The following is a 14,288-nucleotide window of genomic DNA, read 5'->3' as shown; positions in this document are numbered from 1 at the left end:
GTTATTGTGCAGCCTTTTTAACATATTGCTTTCTGTACACTCTGTCTTACACTATAACTATTTATTAGGAGGCCTATACAGTATTCCATAGCCCGGGGGGGGAAGGGAGAGGGAGAGAGAGAGAGAGAGAGAGCGCAGCCAGAAGTGCAATGGAAATTGTTGAGTCTACAGGTAATGAAGGTATCAATGAGGATTTCGGATGGAGATGAGCTATGAATGAATCCCTATTTGCTATAAATACTTGAGTAGTACTAGAATTTAAAATTGAGAGTGTGGTGCTGGCAAAGCACAGCAGCTCAGGTAGCATCCGGGGAGCAGGAGAATTGACGTTTCAGGCATAAACCCTTCATCAGGAATGAGGCTCATTCTTCATGAAGGGCTTATGCCCAAAACGTCAATTGTCCTGCTCCTCGGATGCTGCCTGACCTGCTGTGCTTTTCCAGCACCACACTCTCGACTCAAATCTCCAGCATCTGCAGTCTTCACTTTCTCCTAGAATTTAAAATGTCTTTTTAAATAAGAGTTTTGAGCTCATGCTGAGTGGTAAAATTCTCCTGTTTATGGTAACAGGACGGAATATCATACAAATGTAGGGCATGGACCACCTTTATTTTTCAGCCAATCACCAGCCTTTTTAGACCTTCTTGCTCGCTTTCTCTTTCAGTTTGCTAACCAGAGGAACTACGTTATGGATGCTAAAAAGAGTTTCTCAATGTGCTGTTATGCCAATTTATCCAGCAATGCTTTCATTATAAGGCATTAATTGTACCTACCTGAGTCAATCTCAGCAGGGTATGAATGAGCCTGCTATTCTGGGACACTCCAATCTTTACCAAAGCAAAGAGACTATATGACAAGTCAATGCAACTCATTAACTGAGCTTCTCTTATAGTGTGCTGGCAGATCTTCTCAAAGACGGGATGCTCAAACATCAGCTTCCGCTCATATCGCTTTTGATCCTCTGACATTCTTTTGGTCGTCTTCCACATAGTCATCAGGCAACTGCTAACCTGTTTCCAGGTCATTGTGGATTCTTTATATAGGTCGAGCACATCGCTGGGGGAAGTGCATGTCTGAAGCCTGCCAAAGAATTGTTCCAAAGGTTTTATTCTTGTAGCTGATGACAGGCTTTTCTGCTCAGTAATAAATTCCTCTTCAAGCGGCTCCAGGTTTTCTGAGATTATCCTTTTTGATAAGTTACTAATGGAAGGAGCAGATACACCACTAATCTCTCTGCTGTAGATATTCCCATCCTGCGGCTCAGTGTCTAATACTGCTGTAGGATTTTGATATTCAGTCTTTTCAGATGAATGGAATCGGTTTGATTTTAAATCCAAACAATTTCCGAGACAGTAAGGAATGCCAATCTGTCTCTTCAGTGGCACAAATCTGTACGCCTGGATGATAACAGCATGGCTTCGAACACCGGTTAATGCACATCTACGAGACAGAAAGCTGCACAATCTCAAGGTCCTGACAAGCAGATTTCCGACTGAATGGATAGTCATGGTAAGGAAACAAAGTACCTGCCTCGCTTCAGTCGTCACGATGGATGAACACAGCAGTTTATTTTATTACAATCTGCAACAAGAATAAAATATTTTTAAAAATGGATAACATTTTATAAGTTTTGATCGTTGAAAAAACTTTGTAAACAGCTCACAGCAATATTCTACTCATAACATTTACAGGTTTCCATGTTCCTGCTGACCTGGATGGAGATATTTTCAGTTTTGGGAGATTCTATCATTGAAAATTTGATATGATGATGCAATGCATCGTGTAGGTCGTGCACACTACTGCACTATGTGCTGGTATAGGAGTAAACTTTAAGATAGAGATTGCCAATAATTCAGGACCTGCTTTATCTGACATGGTGTTGAACCCAAATATTGTTAGGGCTATGCCCATCCAGGCAAATGGGGAGCATTCAAAGAACGGTACAGGCTCTTCAGACCATCAAGCACTCTTCTCACTTTGTGCATTACAGATGGTGGACAGGGGACTCAGAATTCCCAGCCTTTGACCTGCACTGTAGCCCTCGAATTATATGCCTGATCTAATTCAGTTGCTGGTCAATGGCAACCCCAGGACATTGATGGTGGGGAATTTGATATGATAATATCATTAGCAGCATAGTGGATTCATGGTTAGCACTACTGCCTCACAGCACCAGAGGCTGGGGTCCGAATCCACCCTCAGACGACTGTGCAGACCCCATACATTCTCCCCGTGTCTGCGTGGGTTTTCTCCAGGTGCTCCGGTTTCTTCCCATGTACAGGGTTGTGCTCTTTGGAGGGTTAGTGTGGACTCAATGGGCCAAATAGCTTGCTTCCACACTGTTGGGATTCCATGATTCTAACGTCAAGTCGAGAAACAAAATGTTGTTGGCGATGGAGGGGCTTTTGTGTCCCATCAATGAACATCGGATTCCTGGAAACGTAATTTGGCAACACAACTGAAGTTGGGAGGAAAGGTCAATGCCAAGAGGAGGGGGGTGGAAATGAAAGTGAAATTCATCACCAATTCATTGAAGAAACTGCCATTGTCCTGCATCTACCTCATTTCTCTCCCAAAGCTACTGCTTCCAATTAAACCTGTTGGACTATAACCTGGTATTGTGTGATTTTTAACTTTGTCCACCCCAGTCCCACACCAGCATCTCCAAATCATCTCTCCTCCCTGTCACTTTATGGAGAAGGCCAGGGATTTGATCTTCTCTCATTCCACGCCTTACCTCAACATGTACCAACTGTCAGGGCGCCGCCATCTTAGAAGTCCTGAAGTATCGCGAGATTCCAGCCGCGCTGGAAATGATAGAGCGGTTTCACCAGCGGAAGTGACGATTCAAAACCTGCCGGCGCGTGCGCACAATGGTTATCTTGTGTCAGTGTGGTGTGCCTCATCTTTCCCAAAGCCGAGTTTGCGGAGCTTCTGCGGGTCTACTTTCTACCCCCCCACCCCCTATATTATTCTCATAAAATAATATTTAAAGGTTCAAGAGCGATCATTTCAGAAATGACTTTATTTTTTGAAAAAATGTTATAATTAGCCCGCACAGAGGGCAGCAAAAATCTGCATTCTGGATTAGTGGTGCTGGAAGAGCACAGCAGTTCAGGCAGCATCCGAGGAGCTTCGAAATCGACGTTTCGGGCAAAAGCCCTTCATCAGGAATAAAGGCAGTGAGCCTGGAGCGTGGACAGATAAGCTAGAGGAGGGTGGGGGTGGGGAGAAAGTAGCACAGAGTACAATAGGTGAGTGGGGGAGGGGATGAAGGTGATAGGTCAGGGAGGAGAGGGTGGAGTGGATAGGTGGAAAAGGAGATAGGCAGGTAGAACAGTTCCGGACAAGTTATGGGGACAGTGCTGAGCTGGAAGTTTGGAACTAGGATGAGGTGGGGGAAGGGGAAATGAGAAAACTGTTGAAGTCCACATTGATGCCCTGGGGTTGAAGTGTTCCAAGGCGGAAGATGAGGGGTTCTTCCTCCAGGCGTCTGGTGGTGAGGGAGCGGCGGTGAAGGAGGCCCAGGACCTCCATGTCCTCGGCAGAGTGGGAGGTTGCTCCCGATGCGGTCTCCTCTACATTGGGGAGACTGGGCGCCTCCTAGCAGAGCGCTTTAGGGAACATCTCCGGGACACCCACACCAATCAACCACACCGCCCCGTGGCCCAACATTTCAACTCCCCCTCTCTCCACGCTTCAGGTTTACTGCCTTTATTCCTGATGAAGGGCTTTTGCCTGAAATGTTGATTTCGCTGCTCCTTGGATGTGCCTGAACTGCTGTGCTCTTCCAGCACCACTAATCCAGAATCTGGTTTCCAGCATCTGCAGTCATTGTTTTTACCGAGCAAAAATCTGCAACCATCTTTCAAAACTGGGAATGCGGGACGGCGATAGTTAAAGCTTTATAGAACTGAGATTGCTGTATATTTGTTCGGTAGGAGAGTCGAAGGATGTGGATCAAAGGCAGGCGAATGGAATAAAGGCAGAGACCAGTCTTCAACAGGCCCGAGAGGCTGAATGGCTTGTTCTGATCCAATAACCTTCATAAGCTGAATGGCCTAATGATGTGGATATGCCACTGTTGCACTGGGGTGGACAAAGCTAGAAGTCACACGACACAAGGGTGTAGTCCAACAGGTTTATTTAAAATCACAAGCTTTTGGAGCACTGCTCCTTCATCCAGTAACCCTTTTTAGATTGACAAAAACAACACTTTAATAATTTGGACCTGTAAAATTGCACTCAAAGTTTCCTGCACACATTCCAACTTACACCGAATCCAATTCAGCCGTGAACTCAGTGCTCACTGACCGACATGGCTCCTTCAGCAACTCAAATCTCTCCTATATCTGAAATGTGGTCCAGGCCTACAGCCCTTTGAGATGTCTGTGCTCCTCTATAATTGGTCCCTTGCAAAGCCCCAATTTTCATTATTCCACCATTGGTGACTATTCGTCAGAGAGCAAGACTCTGAGCTCTGGAATTATCTCATTAACCTGCCTCCCCTCTTCACTTTGGTCTTTTAACACACTCCTGTTTTTCACCTGTCATAATGCCTCCTAATGTGGCTCAATGTTAAGTTACATCTGATACTGCATTTATGTAGTACCTTGGAACACTTTGTTCAGAGGTGCTGCATAACTTTATGCTGTTGTCCGAGCGGAGATGAATATCAACAGGTCGTTTTATGGTGAGAGTAACCGTCCCTTTTTTTTTGACACTTAAACCCCATGTATTCTCAGTCCTTGAGATTCATAATAAAGTGCAAAATGCACTTAAAAGGCCTTTCTCAACATCGACAGTAATAAATCACTGAGAGTTCCCACAATTTCCCATTCAGCAGATTACAAGTTTCTGCTGATATTAGTGTGGGTTTCAGTTTGGCTATGCACACACGTTAAAGATTAAGTTAGAGATATTTCAAATTCTAATTAAGAATGGAAAAAACTTAGATTTCTAGATCATGTTTTGTAACTTGAGGGCATCCCACAGTCAATAAAGTATACATACTGACAAATATATGAAATAGGAGCAGGAATAAACCATTGTGTCCCTCTAGACTATTATTAAATAAGACAATGGCCAATCTGATTATGATTTCAACTCTACATTGCCCATACTGCTGATAACTTTTTCTCCTGTGTTAGTCAAGAAGCATATTCACGATTGGAATAGAGGAAATGCAGCAACAATCTCCCATGAACAATAATGTGATAGTAACTGAAAAATAAGTTACTGTGGATGTTGAAAATCTGAAGTAAATACATAAAGTGCTTTAATTATCCAGCTACACTATGAGATTTTATGGCCAAGATTTGGTGACTCAATGTCCAAAGTGTGCAGAAACAATTGATTCCACTCCAGCAAGGACTCATAGAGGCGAGGGTGGAGGTGAGATGACACTGAAGAGTGATGACCTTCATTCCAGTGGCGGTAGTGCGGCGAAGGGACTCGTGTCTGGCCACCAGGCCCATGGCCCATGAGGGACACTTAACAAGAAGGACTGTAAAGTTGGACATTTTCTTTATTTCTTCATTTTTCTGCCTTTATATGCTATGTTTTGGTTTATTCTTCTGTGTTTTAAGATGGCACCAGTGAGTGACGACACTATACAACACATTTCACTCTATTTTGTAACAAGATACATGTGATAACTAAATCCCACCCCACCATGAGATAATTCACCAGATTAATTTCCAATCAATCATTTCAGAGCTGCCTGGGGGGATTTCCCATGAGCCTTGATAGAACATAGAACAGTGCAACACAGTATAAGACCTTCAGCCCTCAATGTTGTGCCGATGCTTTATCCTACTCTAAGATCAAACTAACCTACATACCCTTCAATTTACTATTATCGTGTACCTATCCAAGAGTTGCTTAAATGTCCCTAAAGTCTCTGACTCTACTACCACTGCTGGCAGTGCATTCCACGCATCCACTACTCACTGTGTAAAGAATCGACCTATGATATCTCTCCTGAACCTTCCTCCGATCACCGTAAAATTATGCCCCTTGTAATAGCCTTTTCTGCCCTGGGAAAAAGGTCTCTGACTATTCACTCTAAGTATGCCTCTTATCATTTCATAGCTGAAAATGTGTTGCTGGAACAGAAGGGCTTATGCCCGAAACGTCGATTCTCCTGTTCCCTGGATGCTGCCTGACCTGCTGCGCTTTTCCAGCAACACATTTTCAGCTCTGATCTCCAGCATCTGCAGTCCTCACTTTCTCCTCTTATCATTTCATACACCTCTATCAAGTCATCTCTCACCCTCTTCGCTGCAATGAGGAAAGTCCTAGCTCCCTCAACCTTTCTTCACATGACATGCCCTCCAGTCCAGGTAGCATTCTGGTAAATCTCCCCTGCACCCTCTGTAAAGCTTCCACATCCTTCATATAATGAGACAACCAGAACGGAACACAATATTCCAAATGTCTAACCAGGGCTCTGAATGGAGATGCAGCATAACCTAATGGCTCTTAAACTCAGTCTCCCTGCTAATGAAAGCTAACACTCCTTACATCTTCTTAACAACCCTATCAACTTGGGTGGCAACTTGGAGGGGTCTATGGACATGGACTCCAAGATCCCTCTGTTCCTTCACACTTCCAAGAATCCTGCTTTTAACCCTGTATTCTGTATTCAAATTCGACCTTCCAAAGTGAATCACTTCACACTTTTCCAGGTTGACCTCCATCTGCCACTTATCAGCCCAGTTCTGCATCCTGTCAATGTCCTGTTGAAACCTACAACAGTCCTCCACACTATCCACCACACCATCAACCTCTGTGTCATTGACAAATGTACTAACCTACCCTTCCACTTCCTCATCCAAGTCATTAATAAAAATCCCAAAGAACAGAGGTCCCAGAACAGGTCCCTGCAGAATAACACTAGTCACCGAGCTCCAGGCTGAATACTTTCCATCTACTAAAATCCTCTCATCTTCTATGGGCCAGCCAACTCTGTATCCAGACAGCCAGATAGTGAAGTCCACTACCACCAAAAGCTGTCAGTAAATCAGAGACCAACAACTTTAGCTCTTAGAGATGGTCACTGGAGTCCCAGGCTTTATGGGAAACAGGAAGGTGTTTTGAGGGATCATGTGGTTTGGATCTTGAGGACAGCGGATCTAAGGGTATGGCCTTCAGCATCACCCACTTGTGTCCATGCTTAACCATAAATGGCTCGAAGGTGAAGCACATTGAGGTTACTTTAACCTAGTAGGCAGGTCGTCCCAGTTTCCCAGTTGGGAAGCCAACCATTTTTCTTGCATGTGAGGTGGCAGTTGAGGCTTTTTATATAGCTATTAATTGAGCAATGTACCTTCTCACCCATTCTGTGATAGTGAAAACAGGGTGAGTAGCTCTTTTGGTCAACTGGTCCACTTACTTACCTTTCTCGCCATCTTACTCACCCCCTCCAATGATTCAGATTGTTGGCCTGATTATGAAAAGAGTTCCATTGAAAACTTGCCTCCATTTTCTGTTTTTAGTTATGGCAATGTGATACAAACTGCATAATTTTTATTTGTGATGTTAGTTGAGGGCTGAATATTGGATATGATATGAGGGATAACTGTTGTGCTCTTCTTTGAGATAGTTTACATATTCCTGAAAGAATAGACAGGGCCCTATTTAACACTTCACCTGAAAGCAATTCTTTTAGTACTGAGACTGGCCAATCTTAATCTTGTGCTCAAGGCTTAGGAGTGGAACTGTGAAACCCTCAACTTTTGGACTCAGAAGGATATCCAGAAAACAACAACTGACACCATATCACTCAAAAACAGCCGACGTACCGAAGATATTGACATGTCTCACTTGTTAACCAAGACAAAACACCAGTAAAAATTACAGTATGCTTTAATTGGACATATATTAATTGAGAGTGAGGGCTATCTCTTAGAAAAATAGTATCATTCTAACAAATCTAAAAAATTACCAAGTAACCAAACTAAACTTTGTGACAAAAGAATGTGCCAATATACCATTGTACATGACTGTGGTAGTGGTTTCGTAGAATATGTACTTTTAAAGAAATAATTGCAATCACATATACAGACTAATATTTATAAATACATTAAACAGTATATTGTTTGTATTTTTAACCTTTTTTGTATTGTAGTTTATTAGTTATTAAAATATTAAAGACTGACAAGATAAGGCAACAGGCATTGAGAGGTTGTCTGACAGCTATGTCCACTCATAATCAACTCATAAAAGTTGTCAGTTCAACCTTTGACCCTGTGTCGAGTCATATTCAATACTATATATATATAAATTACTGGTTACTAAAATAATGGACATGGACAAAAGACTATTTGATGGACCATCAAGAATTGTCCAAAGAGATAAATGTAAATTACAAGAGAAGGTTGTGTAAGAATTTGTCCAACTACAGTTGGGAATCCTTGTGTGAATGTACTAGCCATTGTTCAGGTTTACATGTGAAGAATGGGGAACATTGTGGATGCAATATTGGGGAGTATACAGGAATCATGGCCCAGCTAATAAGTCAAAACTATGGAAGGTGGGACAAAATTGATAATTTAATTTAGACAGGCAGTTGGTGGCATGTTTTGTGATATTGTGTAACTGGACAATTTCCTGTTTGTTGCCCCAGTAGAATCAGAAAAGCTTATAGCCCAGAAGGAAATCATTTAGCCCCACTTTCTTGTGATTGCTCTTTGTAAGAACTTTTCAATTAGCCTCACTCTCCTGCTCCCCATAGCCTCATATCTGCTTTTGTAACCCTCTTTGTGCCTTTAATCCTTCTCAATGTGGTGTGGACTTCCACATTCGATTCTCTGAACATTTGAAGAGGTCCAAAATTCTGTTGCCTGTGTTTTAACTCACACTAAGTTCTGTTCACCTCTCATGTTGGTGCTCATTGACTGACATTGGCTTCTAATTAGGCAAAACCTCATTTTTAAAATTCGCATCCTTGTCTTTAAATTCTTCCATGGCCAAATCCTTCCCTATATCTGCAATCTCCTCCAACCCCAGGACCTTGTGCCCTTCCAATTCTGGTCTCTTGAACATTGTCGATTTTAATCACTCCTCCACAGACTTCACTTCTATTTGCACTCTGAACCCTAAGCTCAGGAATATCCTCCCTATGCCTGTCTGCTTCAGTTTCGTCTTTAAAGACACTTCTTAAAACATACATTTTTAACCAAGTTTTTGGTCACCTGGCCTAGTGCTTTATTTAGATCATATCTAACTCTGTATCTGTAAAGTGCCTTTCGATGCTTTAAGGCACTATATAAAATAAGTTGTTGCTATACATATTCAGTTCCTTTTTGAAAGTTACCATTGAATCTGCTTCCACCTGCAGTCTGTCAAATCATAACATTTCACTTTGCTAATTGCTTTAAATCTGTATCCTCTTGCTGGTGGAAATAGTTTCTCTCTATCTGCCCTTATCAAAACTCTTCATAATCTTCAACACATCTATTAAATCTCCTCTTGACCTTCTCTGCTATAACAGTGACTACACTTTAAAACTACCTCCTTGGCTGTAAAATGCTTTGGGAAATCATTCCTGAGATTATACAAAGTGTTACATAAAGGCTTCACTATTTCTTTAAACATTTTCAAGGCACTTCACCAGGCAGCATACAAGGCAGAAATGTAAAGAGATTTGGGAGAGTCATCTTGGAGCTAGGAACCTACCGAGCTGAATGAGAAGTCAGAGATGGAGGTCTCAAGAGAATTGTGCAACTGGAGGAATATAAAGAGGTGGGAAGAAGTGAGGACATTAAGGATTTTGAAAACAAAACTAGATATTTTAACAATAAAATGGTGCCAGAGCAGGAACCAAAGCAGGTCACAGCACAGGGGTGATGAGTGAATGAATGGAACTTGATGCAGATTAAAATACAGACAGCAGTATTTTGGATGAGCTTACGTTTCTGGAGGGTTTGTTAGAATAGTATCACTTTGAAAAGGGATACGAACTGGGGCCAATGACAGCATCAGCTGTTCAGATGTCTGACTGATCTAAGAGTTAGATGTGATGTAGCAAATGCTGAGAGGTTAAATGATCCAGAGGCACTCTAGAGTTTTCTGTTAAGTCACGATCCTAGCAAGGCCCTCCCACCCAACAATGGTTTTGAGGGTTAGGAAAAGGATATTCCCATCCATACATAAACACAATGACCAAAAGACAACCTATTGTTGTCTGAGTGAATCATATCATAGGGAAGCCATTATAACAGAGCAGATTTTCATCAGAAAGTCTGAGGGTGTAAAACGGTGTTAGAATATTTTCTTTATGAAATAATTGGCTTAGAAAGACAATTATTGATTGAACAGCTAGCATGTGCTTTAACGAGGGACAGGCTTGGGGATTGCAATTCTGAGATATAACCAGCTGACCTTTCCGTTTAATGAGGGCTACTGGAAGCTTCCTGTTGCTGTTTGGGCATTGACATAGCACTGTAAATAGCTGTTTGTCAAAATTCCAGCAGCAGGTCACCTGCAATGCACGGACGAGGGAGTGTAGCAAAGGGCATGCCATCATCTTGATCAAGCTGTGAGGGATTCCAACTTCCCAATCACTCCATTTAGAGTGGGTCATATTGTGCAGACATTGTATTCTGAAAGCATCAGGCCTTTGGGAGATGGATAACACACACACTCATTTCTCCTGAGTGTCAGTGTGTTAATGACTCCATTAGATCCTCAGCACCAGAGGCCTGTCAATTTCAATTTATAAACAATACTTAGGCCACAGACAGAACCCACCGTCACTGATGTAACATGGCCCTTAATTGTACTGGACTCCAAATGATTGGGCCAATTGTTTAAGGTAGTGTTGGGATATGCAATCAGTGGATTGCAAGATGACTGATCTACTGGATCGTCATACAAGCCATTGCTAAATCTCAGCTACAGTCTGATGTTCACCACAATGGAATGGGTCTTTAATTTTAGTTGAGGATTTCTGCCCTCAGAAAGGATCTCTTCCTACATTACATGGGAGTTCATTGCATTTCCAAAACAAAACAGTGTGGAATTCAAAGTAAGAAAGTTTTAAATTTATGTCTGTTAAAATCAGATTTTTTCTCACCTAATCCATATTCACAGAGCTCCTTTTTTTAAACATAGACAAATTCACGTAAATACAATGGAAATAACAGCACACAAGTCTCAATTATGATGGATAAGTGATGAGTCACTGTTAGTGTCAACACTGTGTGGATAGTTCTAAAATCATACGTACACATCCCTGATGGATTTGTATTGTTCATGCTGGTGTCCATAAGAACATAACAGATGTTCTCCTGTGAAACGTCGTCAATTCTGTAAACTATTGAATACAGTGGGATAAACAGTAGATAAGTTAGTGATTACCATCCCAATAAGCATTCTCTGCAAATGACCAGAGTATGCATAACCAAGTCAGCTTTAAGTTTTAATCCTACAAACTTTAAAGAATATACATTATATAAATAAATATCTTGCTTTTTCTGACCGAAGTACCATATTCAGTGAATCTTATACAGTCTATTCAGGCCATCAGACCTTTGATGGTTCTTTGAAGGAACTATCAAGCTTTCTCCACATGAGCCTGAAAATTCTCTGTTCCAGAAGGCAGCTCACCACCATCTTTTCACAAGCAAATGCTGGCCTGGTCAGTGACAGCCATATCCCTTGAATAAAAATTATAGAAAGATCTTTTGTATGACACAATGCAAATCATGAACTTTTCCCCACAACAGTACAGCATTTCAATAAGCTCCCAGCATAATATTTCACATTTCCATTCACCGAAGCTTGAAGTTGGCAGTCACTGGTATTGCCATTCATGAAGCCAACATGAAAATCAATTGAGGAAACTCCAGTGAAACACCACTCCTGTGATTATTTTTGAAAAAGACTGACATGTGTGCCAGATACCACAATGCAAAGCAACATGGATAATTCCAAATAAAATAAATGAATTAGTGTCCACTCTTGATGTTCAGATAAGCTTGAGTCATTGTGATAGGAGTATCAATGAATTATCTCACAAAAACAATAGTCAACAGCCTTAGGATAAATTTAAAATTACGAATAAACTCTCATGCAAAGGAATGAGGATTGAACTTAAAGTGTAAAACGGAGTGCTTGAATTATGTTAATATTCCTTACTGTGAAACTAATGTTCGACATGAGTCATAATACCCCATAGAAGCAAGCTGACATACCTCATACAGTGATATAACAATGAATTTGATGCCAGCTATCAATGTAGGGAGTTGATAGCTGGTATCAACATATCATTAAACTGTTAACACAGGAGTCACATTTGGACTTCATGTCCAATGTTTTATTGCATCTTCATTTTACTTGATTCTAACCAGAAGTCTATTTTCATCCTTTGTCCTCTCTTTTTTAACCAGAAGCTTTAGTGTTCGAGCCTGGCTCAGTGCGCTCCTGCTGAGTGGAGGTCAGAGATGAGCTTCTATTCACAATTGAATGTTTGGATCATGATGTGAAAATGCTGGTGTTGGACTGGGGTGGACAAAGTCAGCTGTCACGCAACACCAGGTTATAGCCCAATTGGTTTATTTGAAAGCTTTTGGAGCGCTGCTCCTTCACCCGGTGAAGTATTTCGATCAGTGAGTGTAGGCGCTTGAGGTACTTTGTGCACATAACTGGGTTGTAAGAAAACCTTGCTGTCACTATACGTCATTAACCATCCTGAAAAATCTGTATAAAATTGGAAGCAGTCTACACACTGTGGACCAGCAGACTGTTAATCTGCCACCAAATCCTTCCACTACAGTTGTACAGATAGAAAACAACAATATGAAGTACTCCTTATTAATCTGATGAATGATTATGAGTAAGCTGTTGAAATGTAAGAAAAATGCTCTGAGCCTTGTGCCTCATTGTTGCAGAGGTCAGCTCACAGTTACAAAGGCATGTCCTCGTTTGTTTTTCTGGGATATTTTGTCCTGTACACTGGCTCAGAATTACCTCACGCACATTGGCAACGTCAAAAAGGAAAGTATATGCACATAATTTGGATTGTTGGCTCAAACATTTGATTATTATTTTATATGAGGATCAAATCCTCTTTAAATAAATAAATCAGAAATGAATTCTTTGTATTTGCAGATAAAGAGGCAACCAGAATATGGAATAATGTTCTCATAGTATGGATGATCAAGATTTCAGACCATAATATATTCATACTCTAGAAAAAAAATAAATCCAGATGTAATTAAAACAGAAAATACACATATAAACCATCCTTCATTTGAATTTTTAAAAATAATATTATTTTCATCCTTAAGATACCAGAGTAAACCTATTGTTTTCTGATACAATTCCAGATACCCTGCGCAAAGATGTTTCCGGAAGGTTCCTTATGAGGAAGACAAATGTTCTCCTGGTCTGACTGAATTGGGAACCTGATCTCAAAGTTCCAGCTTAGGTAGTGTTTTATGTACCAAATCCACGTTTGGTTAGAAGTTCCAGGCCAGTTACATTTTGATGCCGTAGCTTTATGCAGTTTCCTGTTGTCTGGCCTGTCCTGTGCAGCTTGGTACTCCCATTCAAACCACAATTCAGTTTCCTCTTCCCAGGTCCAGTTTAGTTTCCCAGCCCAGGCAGACACAAAGGGACAATTACATTTCCTGTTCTTCCTAGTACAGAGCAGCAGTTTCAAATAAATTCAAAACACGGATTGGATGAAATAACTCATAAAAGTCAAAGGAATTGCTACAGCATTTCAATCAGATTGAGGCTCTAACCAGTGGGTATCAAACCACAGTCTGCCAATTTGCCCAGAACTTGCAATATAACACTTTGAGGTATACCTGCACCCTAAGTGAAGATGAGCTAATTGTTTGCTTTTAAGAGGTTCTCCTATATTTTGCCCTGGCTCCGCCTCCAAGGGAAGTTGAAGACAGATCCTGCAAAACCATTAGACTTTGTTACCTTTCATAATGGTTCCTCAACAAACCTATTTCCCCTTGGTGCTTCTGTGTGAAGTTTTCAATTGTTTTCATTCAGCTCAGCTAGGCGACGAGATGAGAATGGTTCTATTTAGCGCAGAGTAAGGCGAGCCATGGGAATGAGATCAAAGCAGTAACCGTGGGGAGGGAGGCCTGCTCCCAGCCTTCTAGCCAAGAAATTTGTCCAAATGGAAACATCAATCCATGCAGCAGTATGGACACTGCTGGGAGTACCGTGTGTGTAAGTATACACAGTTATTATATATTTATCCTATATATAGATTTATATAAATAAATAAAAATCGCTTATAGGTCAAATTCTCTGTCCAT

General features: G+C 41.3%; 1 protein-coding gene across 1 annotated transcript in view; it reads right to left on the bottom strand.

Annotated features, from left to right (window-relative positions):
- Positions 1 to 2,774, bottom strand: part of fastkd2 (FASTK mitochondrial RNA regulator 2) — a 33,515-nt gene extending 30,741 nt beyond the window's left edge. Inside the window, exons 1-2 of the mRNA XM_043693235.2 lie at positions 2,738 to 2,774; positions 774 to 1,581 (exon numbers count right to left, since the gene is read on the bottom strand). Of these exons, the coding sequence (XP_043549170.1) occupies positions 774 to 1,508 (735 nt within the window). The 5' untranslated portion in view covers positions 1,509 to 1,581; positions 2,738 to 2,774. The remainder of the gene's footprint in view (positions 1 to 773; positions 1,582 to 2,737) is intronic.
- Positions 2,775 to 14,288: the final 11,514 nt, after the last annotated feature.

This window comes from Chiloscyllium plagiosum, unplaced genomic scaffold (assembly GCF_037043375.1).
Source record: "Chiloscyllium plagiosum isolate Xiang-an unplaced genomic scaffold, Cpla_swu_hap1 HiC_scaffold_7, whole genome shotgun sequence".
Classification (NCBI taxonomy): domain Eukaryota; kingdom Metazoa; phylum Chordata; class Chondrichthyes; order Orectolobiformes; family Hemiscylliidae; genus Chiloscyllium; species Chiloscyllium plagiosum.
The sequence above is the reverse complement of the archived record's forward strand: the minus strand, read 5'-3'. Positions and strand labels throughout refer to the sequence as shown.